This window comes from Protomyctophum bolini (assembly GCF_963924005.1).
Source record: "Protomyctophum bolini genome assembly, chromosome: 3".
Lineage (NCBI taxonomy): Eukaryota > Metazoa > Chordata > Actinopteri > Myctophiformes > Myctophidae > Protomyctophum > Protomyctophum bolini.
In genome coordinates this window covers 50,495,095-50,512,560 of record NC_137864.1, presented here as the reverse complement: position 1 = coordinate 50,512,560, position 17,466 = coordinate 50,495,095, and the positions used below count along the sequence as shown (strand labels likewise).

Sequence of the window (17,466 nt, the reverse complement as noted above, 5' to 3'; positions counted from 1 at the left end):
TAAAGATGCTTTAGATATTCTGACTATAGTTGTTTTGGTATAGTTTTAGACCACGACGGAGGGCGCAGTCCCTGGCAAACTTGAGCCACTAGACGCCACCGAGCACGAGTTGCCGTGTCGAGCATTGCAAAGTTCGCTAGAGCCGACTCAGCCCCGTTCGAGTTACAACCCGATTTGGACAGAATATAGTAAAATATTAACCCAGAGGCAATTCCAACGCCGACTATCCGCCTTAGAGGAAAGTCTGGTTACCACGGAGCAGAGATGGGCAGTGTCGGTATAGGCCAATCAGAGGCAGGCGGGGGTGGGGGTTTACTTTGAATAACGCTACACCAGGGGTGCCCAAAAGGTAGATCATGATCTACCAGTAGATCACAAAGGCTGTGCAGGTAGAACACATGATGCCCCTAAAAATATATAATTTAAATTTAAAATAGGCACCTGCCACTTGAACTTGACTCATCAAAAAGGGCCTCTCGGGGGCGCTCTTGAGCAACGCATGGAGTAAGACGTGTTTTTACAGAGCTCCCACAGAGCGTGATTAAATACTATTTTTAAGCGAGTTTTTGGCAGTATAACTTGCTGTATTGTTCACTGAGAGTTTGAATCACAGGTAGAGACAAAGATAAATACTATGGATGGCGTCATACGATCTAAGAAAGTATAAGTTCAAGCTGACAAGTTCAGGGCCTGCAACCACAGACACCTCCTCGAGCCCGAGTGCAGACGCTGCCCTCTCACCGAACGCAGACAGCCCAGCGGAAAGCCTGGAAATGGATACTACGGTGCTAAAGGCGGAAATCATCGCATCCTTGAGGACAGATATCGCCACGATACTACGAGAAGAATTAAAGACTGCACTGAGTGCTGATTTCGAAAAACTGGGAAACGACATGCAGGCAATTAGATCTGAAATTGCTAGCAGCAACAGCATGTTCCGCTCAGAACTAGATGCAGTCAAATCTACAATCAACGCCGTGGAAGGCGGCCTATCGACGTGGTCAGATGAAGTCACTACTCTCCAAGCCACTGTGGATGTGCTTGGAAAACAAGTAGAGACTTTACACAAGAAGAATTTGGACATAGAATCGAGGATGAGGAGAGGAAATGTGAGAATTGCATCGATTGACGAGACGCCAGGCTCGAGTACACCCGTGGCAGTCTCTAAACTCCTAAAGGAACTTTTTCAACTGGACAGAGACGTCGGGGTAGACAGATCGCATCGCAGCCTGACAAAGAGAAAACCAGGAGACAGACCAAGGATTATCATCGCCAAACTACGCAACGAAGGAGACGCCGAGGACATCCTGAGAATGGCACGCGACGGTAGAAAACTTCAATACAAAGGCAAGCCTGTGGCTGTATTCCCTGACTTCCCAGAGAGCATCGCCAAGGCCAGAAGTGCTTTTACACCCGCCCGCCTGCTGTTAAAGAATCGCAGAGATGTACGCTACGGGATCAAATTTCCATCTACTTTCGTCGTCACCTACAACAATGTGGAAAAGGAATTCTTGGACGCTGTTGCAGCCTTGGCATATGCCAAATCCATAACAGGACTGTCCGAGCCAACCGACACGCCTGAGACCCAACCTACTCCATAACTGTATGTATCTTGATTCCTCACCAAAGGTGTAAAGTTGACGCACATACATACCTTTAGTAGTGTGCAGCCAAAAAATAATAATGATCCCTTTGCCACTTAATCCTTAATAGTCCGTAAAGCGGTTAAGTGTACTCTCCAACTTAACTTTTTATTTATTTTTCTTGCCTGTGTTGTCAATAACGTCCTATCCGTAACATGTGAATAATTTCCTGCGACCTGTGTAGCTTTACTGTTTTCTTTACTTTCTCTTTCATAGCGCCGTCACTGTTTCTCTTTTTTTCTCTCCCGGGGGGTGGGTGGGTGTGTGTGTGTGTGTGTGTGTGTGTGTGTGTGTGTGTTTGTTTGTGTATGAGTGTGCGCGCGCATCAGTCCGTTAGCATGCTTCGTCTTGACTCTCCATTGTATTCCCCTCGTTAGATTGTGTTTGGGTACAGCCTAGGGACGGAAGGGTGCAAGCACACCCTATATTATGTTTGTGACGTAGTGTAGCGGTACCAACCGCCAGAATACACAGGGGGGTGCTGTTACCCTGCCTTAGAGTGGAGAGGGCTTGTATGTGGTCTGACTGGTCTAGCCTTTGCTGGCTGGTCATGCCCAGATTGTTACATCCTGCTGGATTTCTTTGCTTCTATTTTTTTTTCTCCAAATAAGTATTATTAGTACTACTGATATTAGTGTTAATCACTTTAATTACAAACCTTCTACATTATTTCTTTTCCTATTCCTCTTAATGGACAATTAATATCTTGTTTCTTTTTAGCATTACAATATTTCTATTCCTATTTTTGCCCATTTAGTAATATAGTTAATACGGTATGGTCCCATCAGCATCCCCCTCTTATGCCACTCACTTCCCCTAACTATATTTTTATTTTTTAATGTTTCACTGTATTTGTACATATCTTTTATTCTTAAGGACTGGCCTATGTGCATTTTTTTTAGTTAGACTGTATAGCTACAACCTTCGCTTCTGCTAATTCTAAAATTACTACTAGCTCTGTGGGAGCCCGGTGGCTCTCTTTTCGTTCTCCCACTTGGGTTTTTTGAAGCCCCCCGAACTTGTGTTCGTTAGCTGCTAGCTTTGTCCTGCAGCCTGGGACTAGGTCCCAGGGATTGTTCATTTCTAGATGCCTTTTGTATCTGGTGTTTATTTTCTATTTTTTCCAGTTTTGTTTGTTCAATCCCCCCTACTCCGAGGGGTTATTACTGTAATGTTTTCGGCAACAGCAACTTCATGTCTTTACTTTATTGTTTTCTATGAATATTTTTATGATTTTGACACGTAAATACCTCTCTTACAGCTCAGCTGTGTTGCTACTTCTACGACAATGTTTCTATGCATATGACTATATCTTAGCCTATCCTTTGATTATCAACGCTCTTTTGATGCCTCTCACCTCTCCAACCACGACCACATATCTTATCAGACTATATTCAAATGCAGTCCTTCCCATGTGTGCTCCACCTAAATCCCATTCACCTCTACGGAGCCTCTCAGCAGTGTCTATTTCAAATATTCTCAATTTAACACGACTAAATGATAGGTTTAATTAAGGTATTGAGCTATAACGTCAAGGGTCTTCATAACCCAGTGAAAAGAAAGAAAATCCTAAACCAGTTAAAACAATATAAATGCCAGATAGCACTTCTACAGGAAACACATTTGTCAGACGCTGAGCATGAAAAATTAAAAAAATCTTGGGCAGACAAAGTGTTTTTCTCCTCACATAAATCAGGAAAGAAAAGAGGGGTGGCAATTCTCATACATAGACAAGTCAATTTTAAGCTAGATTCACTTCATAAAGACTCAGAGGGAAGATACATTTTACTAAATGGCACAATTGATGGCATACAAATTTCACTTATGAATGTTTATGCTCCCAATGAAGATGACCCTGAATTTATCAGAACAATATTTAATATGACGTTACAATATAGTTCTGGCATCCTGCTGAAAGGTGGCGACTATAATTGTGTGATGTCACAGTTTAAAGATAAACATCCTATACCCAAAACTCCTCCCTCTAGAATGAGCAAAATGCTGAAACATTTATCTACAGAGACAGGAATAGTAGACATTTGGAGAAGTAAATTTCCTGGAGCTAAAGACTTTACTTTTTTTTCTAATAGACATTTGTCGTATTCAAGATTGGACTACTTTTTCACTCCCAAATCAGAAATACATAGGATAATCGATACAACCATATTTCCAATCACTATTTCGGATCATGCACCTATCTCGGTGGACTGGGATATAGGACATAGACCTACAACAAGACAGTGGAGGCTTAATGCCTCCCTTCTGAATGATGAGGACTTCATTACACTGGTAAATTCCGAGTTGAAGAAATACCTTGAAACAAACATGTCAGATGACACATCGCCTCTTATTCTATGGGACTGTGCTAAGGCTTACTTAAGGGGCTGTATTATCTCGTATGCTAGTGCGAGGAAGAAGAGGAGAGAGGCAAAGCGAAAGGAATTAGAGGATAAAATAAGAGATCTTGAACAACAGCATAAAAGAACATCCAACCTGAACCTATTAAATGCGCTCAAACAAACAAGAAGAGACCTTAATAACCACCTTTCTGAAAAGATCGAGGGAAACCTTAGATTCACTAATCAAAAGTACTATGAGTTTGGAAACAGAGCTAGTAGGCTACTGGCTCTGAGACTCAAAAAACAACAATCTTCTAATATTGTACAGAAATTGAAGTCAGATAGTTTAACACTTACAAGGCCAGACGAGATCTCAAAGTCATTTGCAGAATTTTATAAAACATTATATAAAAATACAGACACATGCACAGACAATGAAGAACTGAAACATTTTTTGGAGAACATAAAACTGACAGAGTTATCAGAAACTGCTTCAAAAGAATTAGACCGTCCAATTACTGCAGAGGAAGTGCTAGAAGTAATCTCCACATTAAAAAACAATAAGAGTCCAGGGCCGGATGGGTACATTAATGAGTTCTATAAAACCTTTAAGGCAATCGTCTCTCCTTTATTATTAAAAGCCTATCATCACGCACTAAAGTGCGGCAATATGGCTCCTTCATGGAGAGAAGCGACGATAATTGTAATACACAAAGAGGGTAAGGACCCTACTAAATGCCAGTCTTACAGACCCATCTCATTATTGAATACGGATATGCGCATATTAACAGCCATTCTGGCCAGAAGAGTAAACAAAATTATCATCAACATCATCCACCCCGACCAGACTGGGTTTATTACAGGAAGATATTATGGAGACAACATACGCAGACTACTGAACATAATGACTCACCCTATAGTGAAGGAACAGGAAGTGATGTTGTTATCTCTGGATGCGCAGAAAGCATTTGATAGGGTCTCTTGGCAATACTTACTTCAAACGTTAAAGAAATTCAAATTCGGCCCCAACTTCATAAAGTGGATACAAACTCTATATTCTGGCCCACAGGCGGCGGTCAAGGTCAACGGCTTCCTCTCTGATAGATTCACACTGGAACGTGGTTGTAGACAAGGATGCTCGCTATCACCCCTGCTGTTTGCGATCAGTATTGAGCCGCTCGCGCAGTTGATTAGAGATGATAACAATATAAAGGGAGTAACAATCGACGGGGAACAGCACAAACTATCGTTATACGCTGATGATGTGCTACTGTATCTGTTAGAACCGGCAACAACAATCCCATATCTAAAATCGTTAATTTCCGAATATGGGTATTACTCGGGCTACAAAATAAATGTGGACAAAACAATGGCTATGGACATAAGCAGTAAAATACCACAAACAGTTAAAATCCAGAGTGAGTTTAGATGGCCTGAGGAGGGTATTAAATACCTAGGGATTTTTATTCCCCTATCTTTAGACAAATTATATGAGACCAACTACGAAAAATTAATTCTGACTATTAGTGAAGACTTAAACCGATGGTCGGCACTTCCCCTCTCTCTATTGGGTCGAATTGAGAGTATACGTATGAATGTTCTCCCCAGGCTACTCTATCCTTTCCAGATGCTACCTGTAGATATTCCTAAAATCATATTTGACAAATTGGACAGACTTATTTCTAAATTTATATGGCAGGGGAAACGACCGAGAGTGAGGCTAAAAACGTCACAGTTATCTAAGGAGGTTGGAGGACTAAAACTCCCAAATCTGAGACACTATTTTTGGGCGGCACAGCTGAAACCACTAACAATTTGGCTCCAGGAAACTGAGGATACTAGATGGTTAAATATTGAAAAAAGCCTCTGTTCGCAACCACTCCACGTTGTGCCCTTCCTAGATACCTCACTGAAAGAGATCCAAATGAGCGAGTGGACTAGAGTTACTTTAAAAATATGGAGAAAAATAAAAACTTCATTTGGACTACCTAAACAGATCTCCTCGCTAACACATATTGGTTACATAAAGGAGTTCATACCAGCTCAACTGGATGTAGGATTCAGGAATTGGACAGAATTCGGCCTAACCAGCATACACCAATTAGTTAATAAGGATGGTCTTAAATCATTCGAACAGATACGGACTGAATTCGGGCTCCCAAGGACAAATTTTTTCAGATATTTGCAACTGAGAGACTTTCTAACAAAACATAAGGACTGGGAGAGGGCCATGAAACCCACTCCTATTGAGGAGCTGTTGCTCAAATTTGAATTTGGCGATGGCAAGGTAATCAAGGAATTCTACCAAGTCTTCTTGGACCTTTGCCCAAATAATACACTGTATATAAAAGAGAAATGGGAGGCTGAATTAGGTATAGAAGTAACAACGGATACGTGGGGAGAGGTATGTAGTGAAGCGCACCTGGTAACCAACTCGAATACTTGGAGAGAATTTAAATGGAAAGTAATATCTAGATTTTTCAGGACGCCTCAAATAGTGGCCAAAATGGGTCCAGATCATTCAAATAGATGCTGGAGGGACTGTGGAGCACATATCGGGAATCACACTCATATATTTTGGACATGCCCCAAATTGAGACCATTCTGGAGAGAGGTGTCTGAGGCACTAGAAGAAGTTTTTGGTCAAAACATCCCAGAGGATCCCACAGTAATGTTGTTGGGAGTGATACCGGAAGGTCTGGAGAGTAGAGCCAAAATATATTTATTGCATGTGCTGCTTACAGCGGCCATCAAATGTATTACAATTAAATGGCTGAAACCAGCCCCACCAACATACAGTATGTGGGTGGAAAAAATATGGGACATCTACCAGATGGAACAAATTACTTATGCCCTGAGGCTTCAACCAAACATATTTAGTAAAAGATGGAGTCCTGTACTGCCTCTACTGTCGAGGTAGCAGGCTTTCGGAATCTTGAGTAACCAAATACACTTCTCTTCAGACCTTCTGGTGTACCCATACACCTTCCTCCATCTCCAGTATGTCTGTTCCCAGTATTGTTTACCTCCCATTGCTGCCGTCGCTCTGTCGTTTTTGTCTCGCTGTATACCTGTATTTTTTGTTGTTTTGTTTTTTTTGTTTGTTTGTGAAGTACTTGTAAAAGTATGTGAAGTTGTTTGTGTGTATGAGTGTATCATTTATACATCCTGTGAAAGTATGCAGCTGAGGTTGTGAAAAAAAAAAAAGAAAAAAAAGATCAGTTGTAAGAAAAATGTATACCTGTAATTCTGTGAAGTTGCCTAAACTGAAATAAAAACAAAGTTCAAAAAAAAAAAAAGGGCCTCTCAGCTCAAACCTACAATGCAAGATGATCTATGTTTTCAAAAGTGTTGCGCACAAACCTCAGTAGCATTACAAAGTTATATAGGCCTACTAAAAAAAACAACCAATTCCATTTTCACCCTTCTATATGTGACATCAACGCCATGCCACTATTCCAAAGGTAATTTTTTTTTAAACTATTTTCAGAAAGATTTTGGGTGGGTAGATCTCATTTAGCTGGGCATTTTGAAGGTAGCTCTCAAGTCAAAAAAGTATGGGCGCCCCTGCGCTACACCATCACTCGGTCACGTGACACACGAGAGGCTGTGAACGTACCCGTAGTCGTCGATGAGATGCGAGCCCAGCACCACCACCTCCAGCTCAAAGTCGTCCGGCTGGGCTTTGAGTCCAAACATGATGGGGGCCAGTTTGGAGTAGTCCGCCCGGTTACAGGTCGCCACGCACACCCTCAGCTTCTTCTTCATGTGCACCACCTGTGGGCAAAGGTAACGGTTGAATTACAGATGCAGAGAGAGAGAGAAAGAGAGAGAGAAAGAGAGAGAGACAGACAGACAGACAGACAGACAGACACACAGACAGACAGACAGACAGACAGCCACACATTTCACTCAATTAAATCCTGATGCTCAGAGTCAGCACTACATGTCTAATGTAATGACCATTACACTGTCATCCTCAGTGTTCATCTAACTCTGAAACGATGCGATAACCTGACACAGATGCTCCTTGAGGGCACAGATCGCCAGACAACACCTTAGTCTGTCTGTAGAGGCCAGACAGACACACAAACGCATGCACGCGCACACACACACACACACACACACACACACAGTAAAATGGTGCATTTATATAGCGCCTTTAGCCAAGGCGATTTACATAGATTGTGCATTACATTCACCCATTCACACATTCATACACTGATGGCGGCGGAAACCATGCAAGGCACCAACCAGCACATCAGGAGCGATTAGGGGATCAGTGTCTTGCTCAAGGAGGACACTTCTCTGGGGGATCCCGGGTTCGAACTGGCAACCCTGCGGTTACCATCCAGCCACTCTACCCCTGAGCCAACGCCGCCACAGTGACACACACACACACGCGCACACACACACACACACACACACACACACACACACACCTGATGTTGCTCCTCCAGTATCCCCCTCTCCATCTTTTCCCTGCTCCTTTGCATTCTCAAGTAGTACAGCTCCTAGAGAGAGAGAGAGAGAGAGAGAGAGAGAGAGAGAGAGAGAGAGAGAGAGAGAGAGAGAGAGAGAGAGAGAGAGACACACACACACACACACAGACAGACAGAGTTAGGACAGTGTGAAAGCATGGTTGGTCGTCCACTCATTAAAACAAACACGGGTCATACTCACATGAGTTTTCCTATTATGCAGACGCTGAGGCATGGAAACAAAACATAACACAAAGACAACTATGCTAAATTAATCTCTGTGCCACTCATCATCATCATCATCATCATCATCAGTAGTATGCAGTTACACTTTCATACCCGAAAAAATCCTCAGTGTTTAATTTAACATAAAAAAGAGGTTACAAATGGAAACAAACGGATTTGACAAACAAACAATTAATTGACCTCCAAATCAGAGAGCGTATCATGGAACCAAATAGCATTTTGGTTCCATTTGTGTTTTGTACGGCGAGTTAAACTAACAGTAAGGATTGTACTGATGACTACAGTATACAATGGTTCAGGCCGTGGGAGAACGTGCATGCCATTCCAGGAATTCAAGTCATTCCACTTTCTCACGAGCTCTGTTGAAAAGCGAGGGCAAACGGCAAAGTATGCAAATTGGCATCCTGTCAGCTGGACATGCAGACGCAAAATGTTCAAGCCCATGACCACAGGAAGTGATGACAGAAAGCATTAAGCCAATGACAGTCAGGGATTGGGTCCAGGCCTTTTGCATTTCAGTGAATGAACATCACAAAACGGTGAAGGAAAAAAAACAACAACAAACATGCCAAATATGTCAGACTTTATACACAGAGTATGTATGTATTTGTTTGCCTTAGTTGCTACTGCTACGCTCACAGTTTTCCAATATAATTGACATGTTCCCAGATCACAATGTGTTCAGTATGTTTGCATTTTTCAGATTTTCAAAAGAACAAAAAAGTTCAACAACATAACTTTTGACAATTTTAGTATTTTATCTAAAAGATAAGATAAGATTCATAAGATACAATAAGATGAGATATACACCATTATTGATCACCAAAGCAGTACGAGTGAAACAGTGATACGTAGGTAATAATTTGAGTTTGATAAACTATATATTAATTTAATTTAGTCAATTATTACTTTCAAGTTATTATTATGGTATATGCATGGACTGTAGCATCGAATGAAACAACCGCTATTGTTCAGACTAGAACCCATTTTGGGCGGGAACCCCTTTTGGTGTTAGCATTATGTTATGCTTTAGCTATTGAAAAATAGCAGATCTACAAGCTCATAGCTTGTAGGTCTGCTATTTTTGAAAAAATCGAGGAACGACTGCCATAGAAACATAGCCTTTTCAGAAAACTGTCAGGATGTAGAAGACATTTTTACAATCTGATCTCAGGTCAGAATGGGTTAAAATAAAAGATTGAAAAAGAAACAAGACAAAAAAAAGAAATCAACCTTCAGATTTCCTTTTACTGCACCCCTCCCAAAAGGCTATATATAAGCTTCGGCTTCAGCCTAGACCTTTTCGGTGCTACTGTACCTCTTTGGAAAAAAAACCAAACAAACTTAAATGCAAATGATAATGTAAAGCACCGAAATAAACTATTCATTCATTCAAAGCAGACTGTTCCAGTGTAGTGTGCCTGCAGCCCTGCATGGCTGTGTGTCACAGGACGTCAGCTGGCGGAGGAACGACTGCCATAGAAACATAGCCTTTTCAGAAAACTGTCAGGATGTAGAAGACATTTTTAGAATCTGATCTCAGGTCAGAATGGGATAATTGGCATGGGGAAGAAGGGGGACCCCTAATGACCCCCACCAGGCTGGACTGTGGATGATTCCTGGTATCACACTGACCGAACCACCGCACCCCACCACCGCACCGCCTTTGTTCCCCGCCATGTTGATCAAGGCCCAGAGTCAATATTGGCCTGGAGTGACCTATAGAGGCCTGTGCACAGATGTGTTGATGCTCCATCCATTCTAGAACACACTGTCCTCATGGCCGGTACAAGCTTTTCACAAACACAATGTTTACCAAGCCAGGAGGACTGCCCCGGCCTCCGCCCTGGAATTGTACAAAAAGTCAGAGCCATAAAGTGTTTTTTGCACCAGACAAGAAATAGCAGCCTAAGTTGTTTACTTCAAATGCAACAATGGTAGTGACCACCGCCATTTCTATTGTGACAACACGTTAACTTTTAGCCAGCTGAGCAGAAAAATGACGTGCAACACAAGATACATCTTTGAAAAGGGGACTGTGGAGCTAGCATGCCATGCATGGCTGCCACTGAAATCTGTGCCATGGTCATACTCTTGAATTTCTTATCGTCTCTGATGGGTGGTAACCTCATATGTCCAAATCTGTTAACATTTTCAAGATTAAAATTCTAAAGTAGCTTTTAAAAAAAATGGCGCTTTGCTCCATGTTTCCAGCTTGTGGATCTTTTGTGTGACGCTGTAGTTAGTATGATATCATTTACACAAAAACACACAAAATGTTAGAATATGGAGATAGGAGGATTCTGCCTGACAGCGATGTTATGTAACGCAGAATTTCTCTGGTGGAGCCAGGTGGCTTTTTCACTACAGGAAACAGCCACTGTATTCTCCTTGTTACTGTGTAACCAGGCTTAACAGTCACACTGAATACATGATCAGGAATGAGGCCTGCCGCAAGGGATTCCGGTTCTACTATTAGAAGTCTCAGTTGGTCAGAAGAAGGTTTTTCCTCTGCCCAGATAGGTTCGGTTCAGCCACAATTGCTAAGTGGAATCTCTCATCAAACACAGACATCTAAATGACAACTTCTGCATTGGTTTTCAAATAGACAGAAGAAGAATCACCACAGCCAAATCTTTTTTAACAGGTGGATAACGACAGCTGTGTCCCATTTGGAGCATTATTATTTATTAACCTTATATATATGTGGAATGACAGAACACTTAATATGCCATATTGACATAGAAATATATCATTTTGTTCCAAATATCCACAGGTTGATAAACTAGATACAGCAAATGTGCTGGGCTTTATTTAATATTGTGAAAACGTCCGGAAATAACCCATTGGTTTACGAAACATTCTGATCTGGTTAGCCAGTGATATATTCCCCTCTCTAAAGTTGGCTGTGTGTGACTTTGTATAAAACCAGCCAACAGAGATGTAGTCAGTCAGTGACTGCCCAGAGGGCTGGCATAGCTCTCTGGGCACCTAGGCTGCCTGACAGAGTGTCACAGGTTCGAGTCCCGATCCGGATCTTATAAAGTGACATGCTTCTGCATTCTGCAGCACAGTGACATGCTTGGTGCTCCTTTGTCTCACTGTTCTCACAGCCAGCCATGTGCCAAACCATTTACAATTCTACAGGGCAAGCTCGTTCAAATCAAAAAGGCCAGTGGTTCCCAAACCTAAACACTTAAAATGTGTTCCGTCATTCCGTGACCCAGTTCAAAGAGGATTGCCAATAGCCAATCTATAGATGTATAGCTTATATGTATAGTTTCATTATAGATATTCCACTGTTACTTTCTTAGCTTACGCATGTTTCATGATAAATGTTTTTATGTGATGTATTCCCCATGCTTTTTGTTCTTGCTTAATGTAAGTCGCTCTGGATTAAGAGCGTCTGCTAAATGCCTAAATTGTAAATTGTAAATTGTAATCTACACACACTCACAACGTGATGTGCTGTGAGCTTGTAGATTGTCTGTTTTTTTTTTAAATGTTCACCTACAGTAGAATGACATGCCCAAAGTATACTAGGTCACCAGGTTGAATCTATAGTGGAATAATTGCTGATATCAATGTTGTCAAAAACATTAAGTACCGGTAATAAATGAACAACATATTGGCCAGACCGATATATTGGTCAGACTCTAACATAAAGTAACTGGATAGATATAGTTAACAGAGAAAAACACCACTCTGGAATGCTTGGTTACATTTTGTGATTTGTTTTCCCAACGGTGTCCGTGAATATTTCCTTAGCCTCATTTCCTAACCTGCTGCCTCCATAAATCTACATTATTTATCGTTAAAGACTGATCTTCACTTGGTCTGATAGTTTGACATGACCCGTGGCAAACAAACAAACAAACAGTCTTGGAACAGCAAAAAAAGTTGAAAACATTAAAACATCATCATCCATCATTCACCGTCTGGTTATAATGTGAAGGGGACCATGAATCCAGCCGCCTAGGTAATTAGTACTAATTACACTAGAGGAGACGTCAAGTGACTCAACTTCCAGTTAAGAGTTTGTGCTCCGTCACACTGCAGTGTCTTGTGCTGAAAATAGCCGATATACAAGCTCACAACACGGTGCGGATGCTCAGTGTTGTGAGATCTGATATTCTCAACAGGGTATGAATCAGCATTTTGGTCTCGGGTGGTCAGAGTCAGACCAATCTGAGGCAAACAGAGTCAGACAGATCCACCCATCTCATTACGTCAACAGTTCCACTCATCAGTGCTCATGTCTGGGTTTTACCAGTAAGGGACAACTGATGTAAGCCCAGAGGTGGAAAAAGTACGCCGTTGTTTTACTTAACCCATTTTGACCAGGGAACGATTCTATAAATGTCTTCTAAATCCTGACAGTTTTCTGAAAAAGCTTATGTTTCTATGTCAGTCGTTCTTCGATTTTTCAAAAATAGCAGACCTACAAGCTCGTAGCGCGCCACTCGGTGGCGCGCTATGAGCTTGTAGATCTGCTATTTTTCAATAGCTTTAAAGCATAACATGATGCTAACACCAAACGGGGTTCCCGCCCAAAATGGGTTTAAGTAAAAGTATCAATAACACAATGTAGAACTACTCCGTTACAACAAGTAACAAGTAAATCCGGAACTCAAAATGTACTTGAGTAAAAGTACACAAGTATGGGCATCAAAATACCAAAAGTAGAAAGAACTCACATATGCAGAATGTCACATCTCACATTTTCAAATGTATACAAATATTTTGAATATAGCCAAAATGTACAGGGCTGAAGTGGTTAATGTATGTTTTGTAATAATAATCAAAATCTGCAGAAGTTACTAGTAGTAACTAAAGTTTTAAAAACAGTGTAGTAAATGTACAATATTTGTCTCAGAGAGTAGAAGTAAAAAAGTACTGGCAATTGGAAATACTCAAGTAAAGTACAAATACCTCAAAACTGTACTTGAGTAAATTAGTTACCCTCCATCACTGCGTAAGCCTCTGATTGGCTGGGTAAAAGTCTATTCTGGAAGCTGGGAAGCGTCTCAGGTCCCCAGCTTCTCTATGAAATGCACTTTGTGCCATTTTAATACAGCCAACGCCAAGTCATCTTTTCTACTACGGCATTTTCGGGTTTTACCTGCGCCAATCTGGTTGGATTCATTTAATTTAATGACTAAAATAGTGCATCTTAGAGAGAAGCTGGGGGCCTGAGACGCTTCCCAACTTCGAGAATAGACTTTTACCTTAAGGTCTAGCTAGGCTTTGTGTCGGTGAGTACTGGTAGTTACGTCGTTTTGTTTATTTGCTGGGAATTGTAAACCCTTGCACGGGAGTGCAGTGCTGTAAGCTGTAAGCACTGGACCAGGGCTATGGTTTGTTCAATTCATAATGTCTGTCGTACTTCCTTTCCTCTCATTACTTGAGCTTGTAGATTTTTGCTATTTCTGTGCAATACTGTTCTCGAAAATAGGGCTTAAGTTAGACTAATGGTATATAGTTGATTATAGGACAAAGAAAGAAATTATCCCCCACCCCCCAAAAAAGAAATAATAATAAATAAAAAACACTTACTCAATAATTAGGCCTGTCACAATTATTACATAATCGTCTAATCGCAATATTTTTTATTTGTCCTATTTAAAAAATAATTGGTTAGGGGTTTTCAAATGCAATTTTTTGTATGGCAAATTCTGGGCCGGTTCTAAGGGGGGGGCAAGGGTGGGCATAGCCCACCCAAACGTGCGTCCTGCCCATCCAATCGAAGTAATTGTTAATTGTATTAACTGTCCTACGTCAAACTGTGAATATCAGTGCATGGTCAAAGGATGGCAGTGAAGCAAGACTTTTATTGCAGTGAATGGAATGAAGTTGGCACGGACGATCATCTTTTAGGTAACTGTGTTGCAATACAAAACAATATAAAAGCATAATTATGAAAAGGACAAAGGACACTGTACTTTAATCATCTGCAATAAAAGCCCTTTGACTGCTGATATTCACCGTTTGACGTGGACACTGGACAGCCAATTAAAATGAACAATTCAACTTTATTAGCAGACTCCGGTCCATAGGGATACATACACGGAGTTAACATACAAGAGATACAACAGGCAATAAAAAATCATAAAAGAATGTAAAACAAATACATAACTTGCAGCTCACTGAGGGGCTTGAAAGAGCTACAAATGATACTGTTCGTTGACACATCCAGCCTTTTCATAAACTTAAACATTAGATTTCTTAGAAGTGCTTTAAAAGTCCTCACTCCGGCAGTGACAAACATCTGGCTAGCACTGCCCCCTCTGGGTTGCTTAAGGAGTATTCTCATGGCATCATTATAATATGCAACTTGCAACCTGTGCATGCTAGACTTTTTATGACCACATGTGTGCAGTATAAAGCGACACTTTCACTTTAGTGGAACAATGACAGAACTTTCGGGCAATAGTGTTTGCTTGAGCATACAACTTCCGACATTGTCTGTATTATCATCATCATCATCAGTCATTTGATCCGAACAATGACTACTTGATTACAGTATTCCATAATTAATTAGTTTTGGCCTTGCATTAACTTAATGCATTTCACTGAGGCGCTGCATGGACAGACTCACGGTTCAATCCATACACAGTATATTCTTTCCTTTTTCTTCTTTTTTTCTCCATTCATTTATGATTTCTTACTTTTATTCAATGCTAAATATCTCTGTATTTCAATATTCCGGTAAGCCAAGGAGCGGTGAGCTGCAGCCGTGGAATCATTTGATTAGTTGATTTGACCCCCCAATCCAACCCTTTGATGCTGAGTGCCAAGCAGGGACTGACCCCCCCAATCCAACCCTTTGATGCATGCCGAGTGTCAAGCAGGGAGGCATTGGGTCCCATTTTTACAGTCTTTGGTATGACCGGCCGGGGATCAAACCCCCGACCACCCAGTTTCAGGGCGGACACTTGTATATAACGGAATGACACTAAATCGTCAACTTACATTTTCTAACAGTGACACTAACCCTATTCTCGATTTCTAAAAAGAAACGTAATATTAGGAATGATTATCACTAATAATGGTCGTTAATGGTTGCTTCAGACCAGAGCAGTGTTCTGTGGCTGTGAGGCCACGTCAGGCCAACACTCTGGTTCAACACACAGAGAACCAGATCACTGCTTCTCAACCTGTGGGTTGGAACCTATTTGTGGGCTAAAAGAAAAGAATCAATATTTCTTTTTTTCAGTAATTCCAAGAAGAAATCAAACTACATTTTAAGAAATTCCATAAATTAGAAAACAAATGTTTAAGAAGTAGTGAAACAAGAAGTGAAATACTAGTTAAATTAGCAGATCTACAAGCTCACAATGAAGTATGAAGTGGTGAGCGTTTTTTTGCATTGTGAGAGTTTTTTGGGATCTTGACCTAAACAGTAAACAGTTTGGGAACCACGGAACTAGATGTTGTCCCCCAGGTCTGGACCACCACCACACCACCAACATGACACACATGAGCACACTCTCCTGGGAAATGCACTGGACTGTCGACAGAATGTGACACGTCGTACGGTCCTACTGATGAAGCACAACACACATGAAAGTCAGGTTGTGTACTGATTGAAGACACCATATATACACTAGCTCTGGTCCATAGCCAATGCTTCTATGATTCTGCCCTGCATTAAGGCTATGCTACTTTCGCTTTTAACTCTCACATGGAACTCAGACCAGCCTCTCCTCTTTAGCGTATATTTAAAAAGAGCGTTTTTGCTACTCACCAAAACAAAGGCGGGTTGTGTCATTAGAAAGCCTACTTACTTAGTGGACGCACTCTGAGCCTAACCTGAGCCTCTCCCTGGCCTTTTAACACCACATGCCCCTCCCCACTTTTTAATAATGTGTTGCTGTGCTCTCCCATCTCTTGTCTTGTTCTGTACTTCTTTTATTTTACTCGTGAAAAATGTTTTTACTGTATCTTTTTTGTGCATTTTGCCTGCCTAGTTTGTATATGTTTGTTTTTTATGCTGTCCAGCACTTTGGTCAACCTTTGGTTGTTTTAAATGTGCTCTAGAAATAAAATTGACTTGACTTGACTTAACCTGAATCCGCCAGATGGGGCAGCAGAGAGTACACAGGGTTCCCCCGCCCCCTCCTGCTCCCATCTGGGAACTCTCAGGCAGAGTCGATGCACCGGGCCACCAAACGGCCTGGCCAATCAACGGCAGGTAGAGGCGGGATCAAGGCAGGACTGTGTATGCCCCCACCACACACATTTTTCACCGGAGGAAAAATATTCTCTATGAGGCAGTTCTCTGGGCAATATCAGTAGAGGGCGCATTGGAGTAACTAAAAGTATTTTTTTCCCTGGTGGAAACAAAATCCGTTTTTGGCCTATTTGTACTTTTTTCAGGACTGCCTAAGAAAACAACTGACAGATTACAACTTGTCCAAAATGCAGCAGCCAGAGTTTTAACTAGAACTAAGATGAGAGAACATATTACTCCAGTTTTGGCATCACTGCACTGGCTTCCGGTTGTTTTTAGGATTGATTTTAAAATTCTTTTACTTGTCTATAAAGCTCTCAATGGTCTCGCACCTTCCTACCTACATGACTGCCTGCCTAAATATGTCCCAAACCGCCGGCCCTAAGGTCTTCCACTGCTGGCCTGCTCGCTTTGCCAAAGAAAATGGCAACTAAAAAATACGGGTAAGCAGCTTTTTGCTTCTACGGGCCGTCGGCATGGAACAAGCTCCCACTGTACCTTCGTCAGGCAGCCTCTGTAGACAT

At 41.4% G+C, this 17,466-nt stretch overlaps 1 protein-coding gene across 2 annotated transcripts in view; it reads right to left on the bottom strand.

Annotated features, from left to right (window-relative positions):
• The window catches only part of gne (glucosamine (UDP-N-acetyl)-2-epimerase/N-acetylmannosamine kinase), a 56,889-nt gene that overhangs the window by 25,690 nt on the left and 13,733 nt on the right, over positions 1-17,466 (bottom strand). For both annotated transcript variants that reach the window (XM_080759220.1, XM_080759219.1), the window contains exons 2-3: positions 8,425-8,496; positions 7,602-7,759 (exon numbers count right to left, since the gene is read on the bottom strand). In XM_080759220.1, the coding sequence (XP_080615346.1) occupies positions 7,602-7,759; positions 8,425-8,478 (212 nt within the window). In that variant the 5' untranslated portion in view covers positions 8,479-8,496. The remainder of the gene's footprint in view (positions 1-7,601; positions 7,760-8,424; positions 8,497-17,466) is intronic.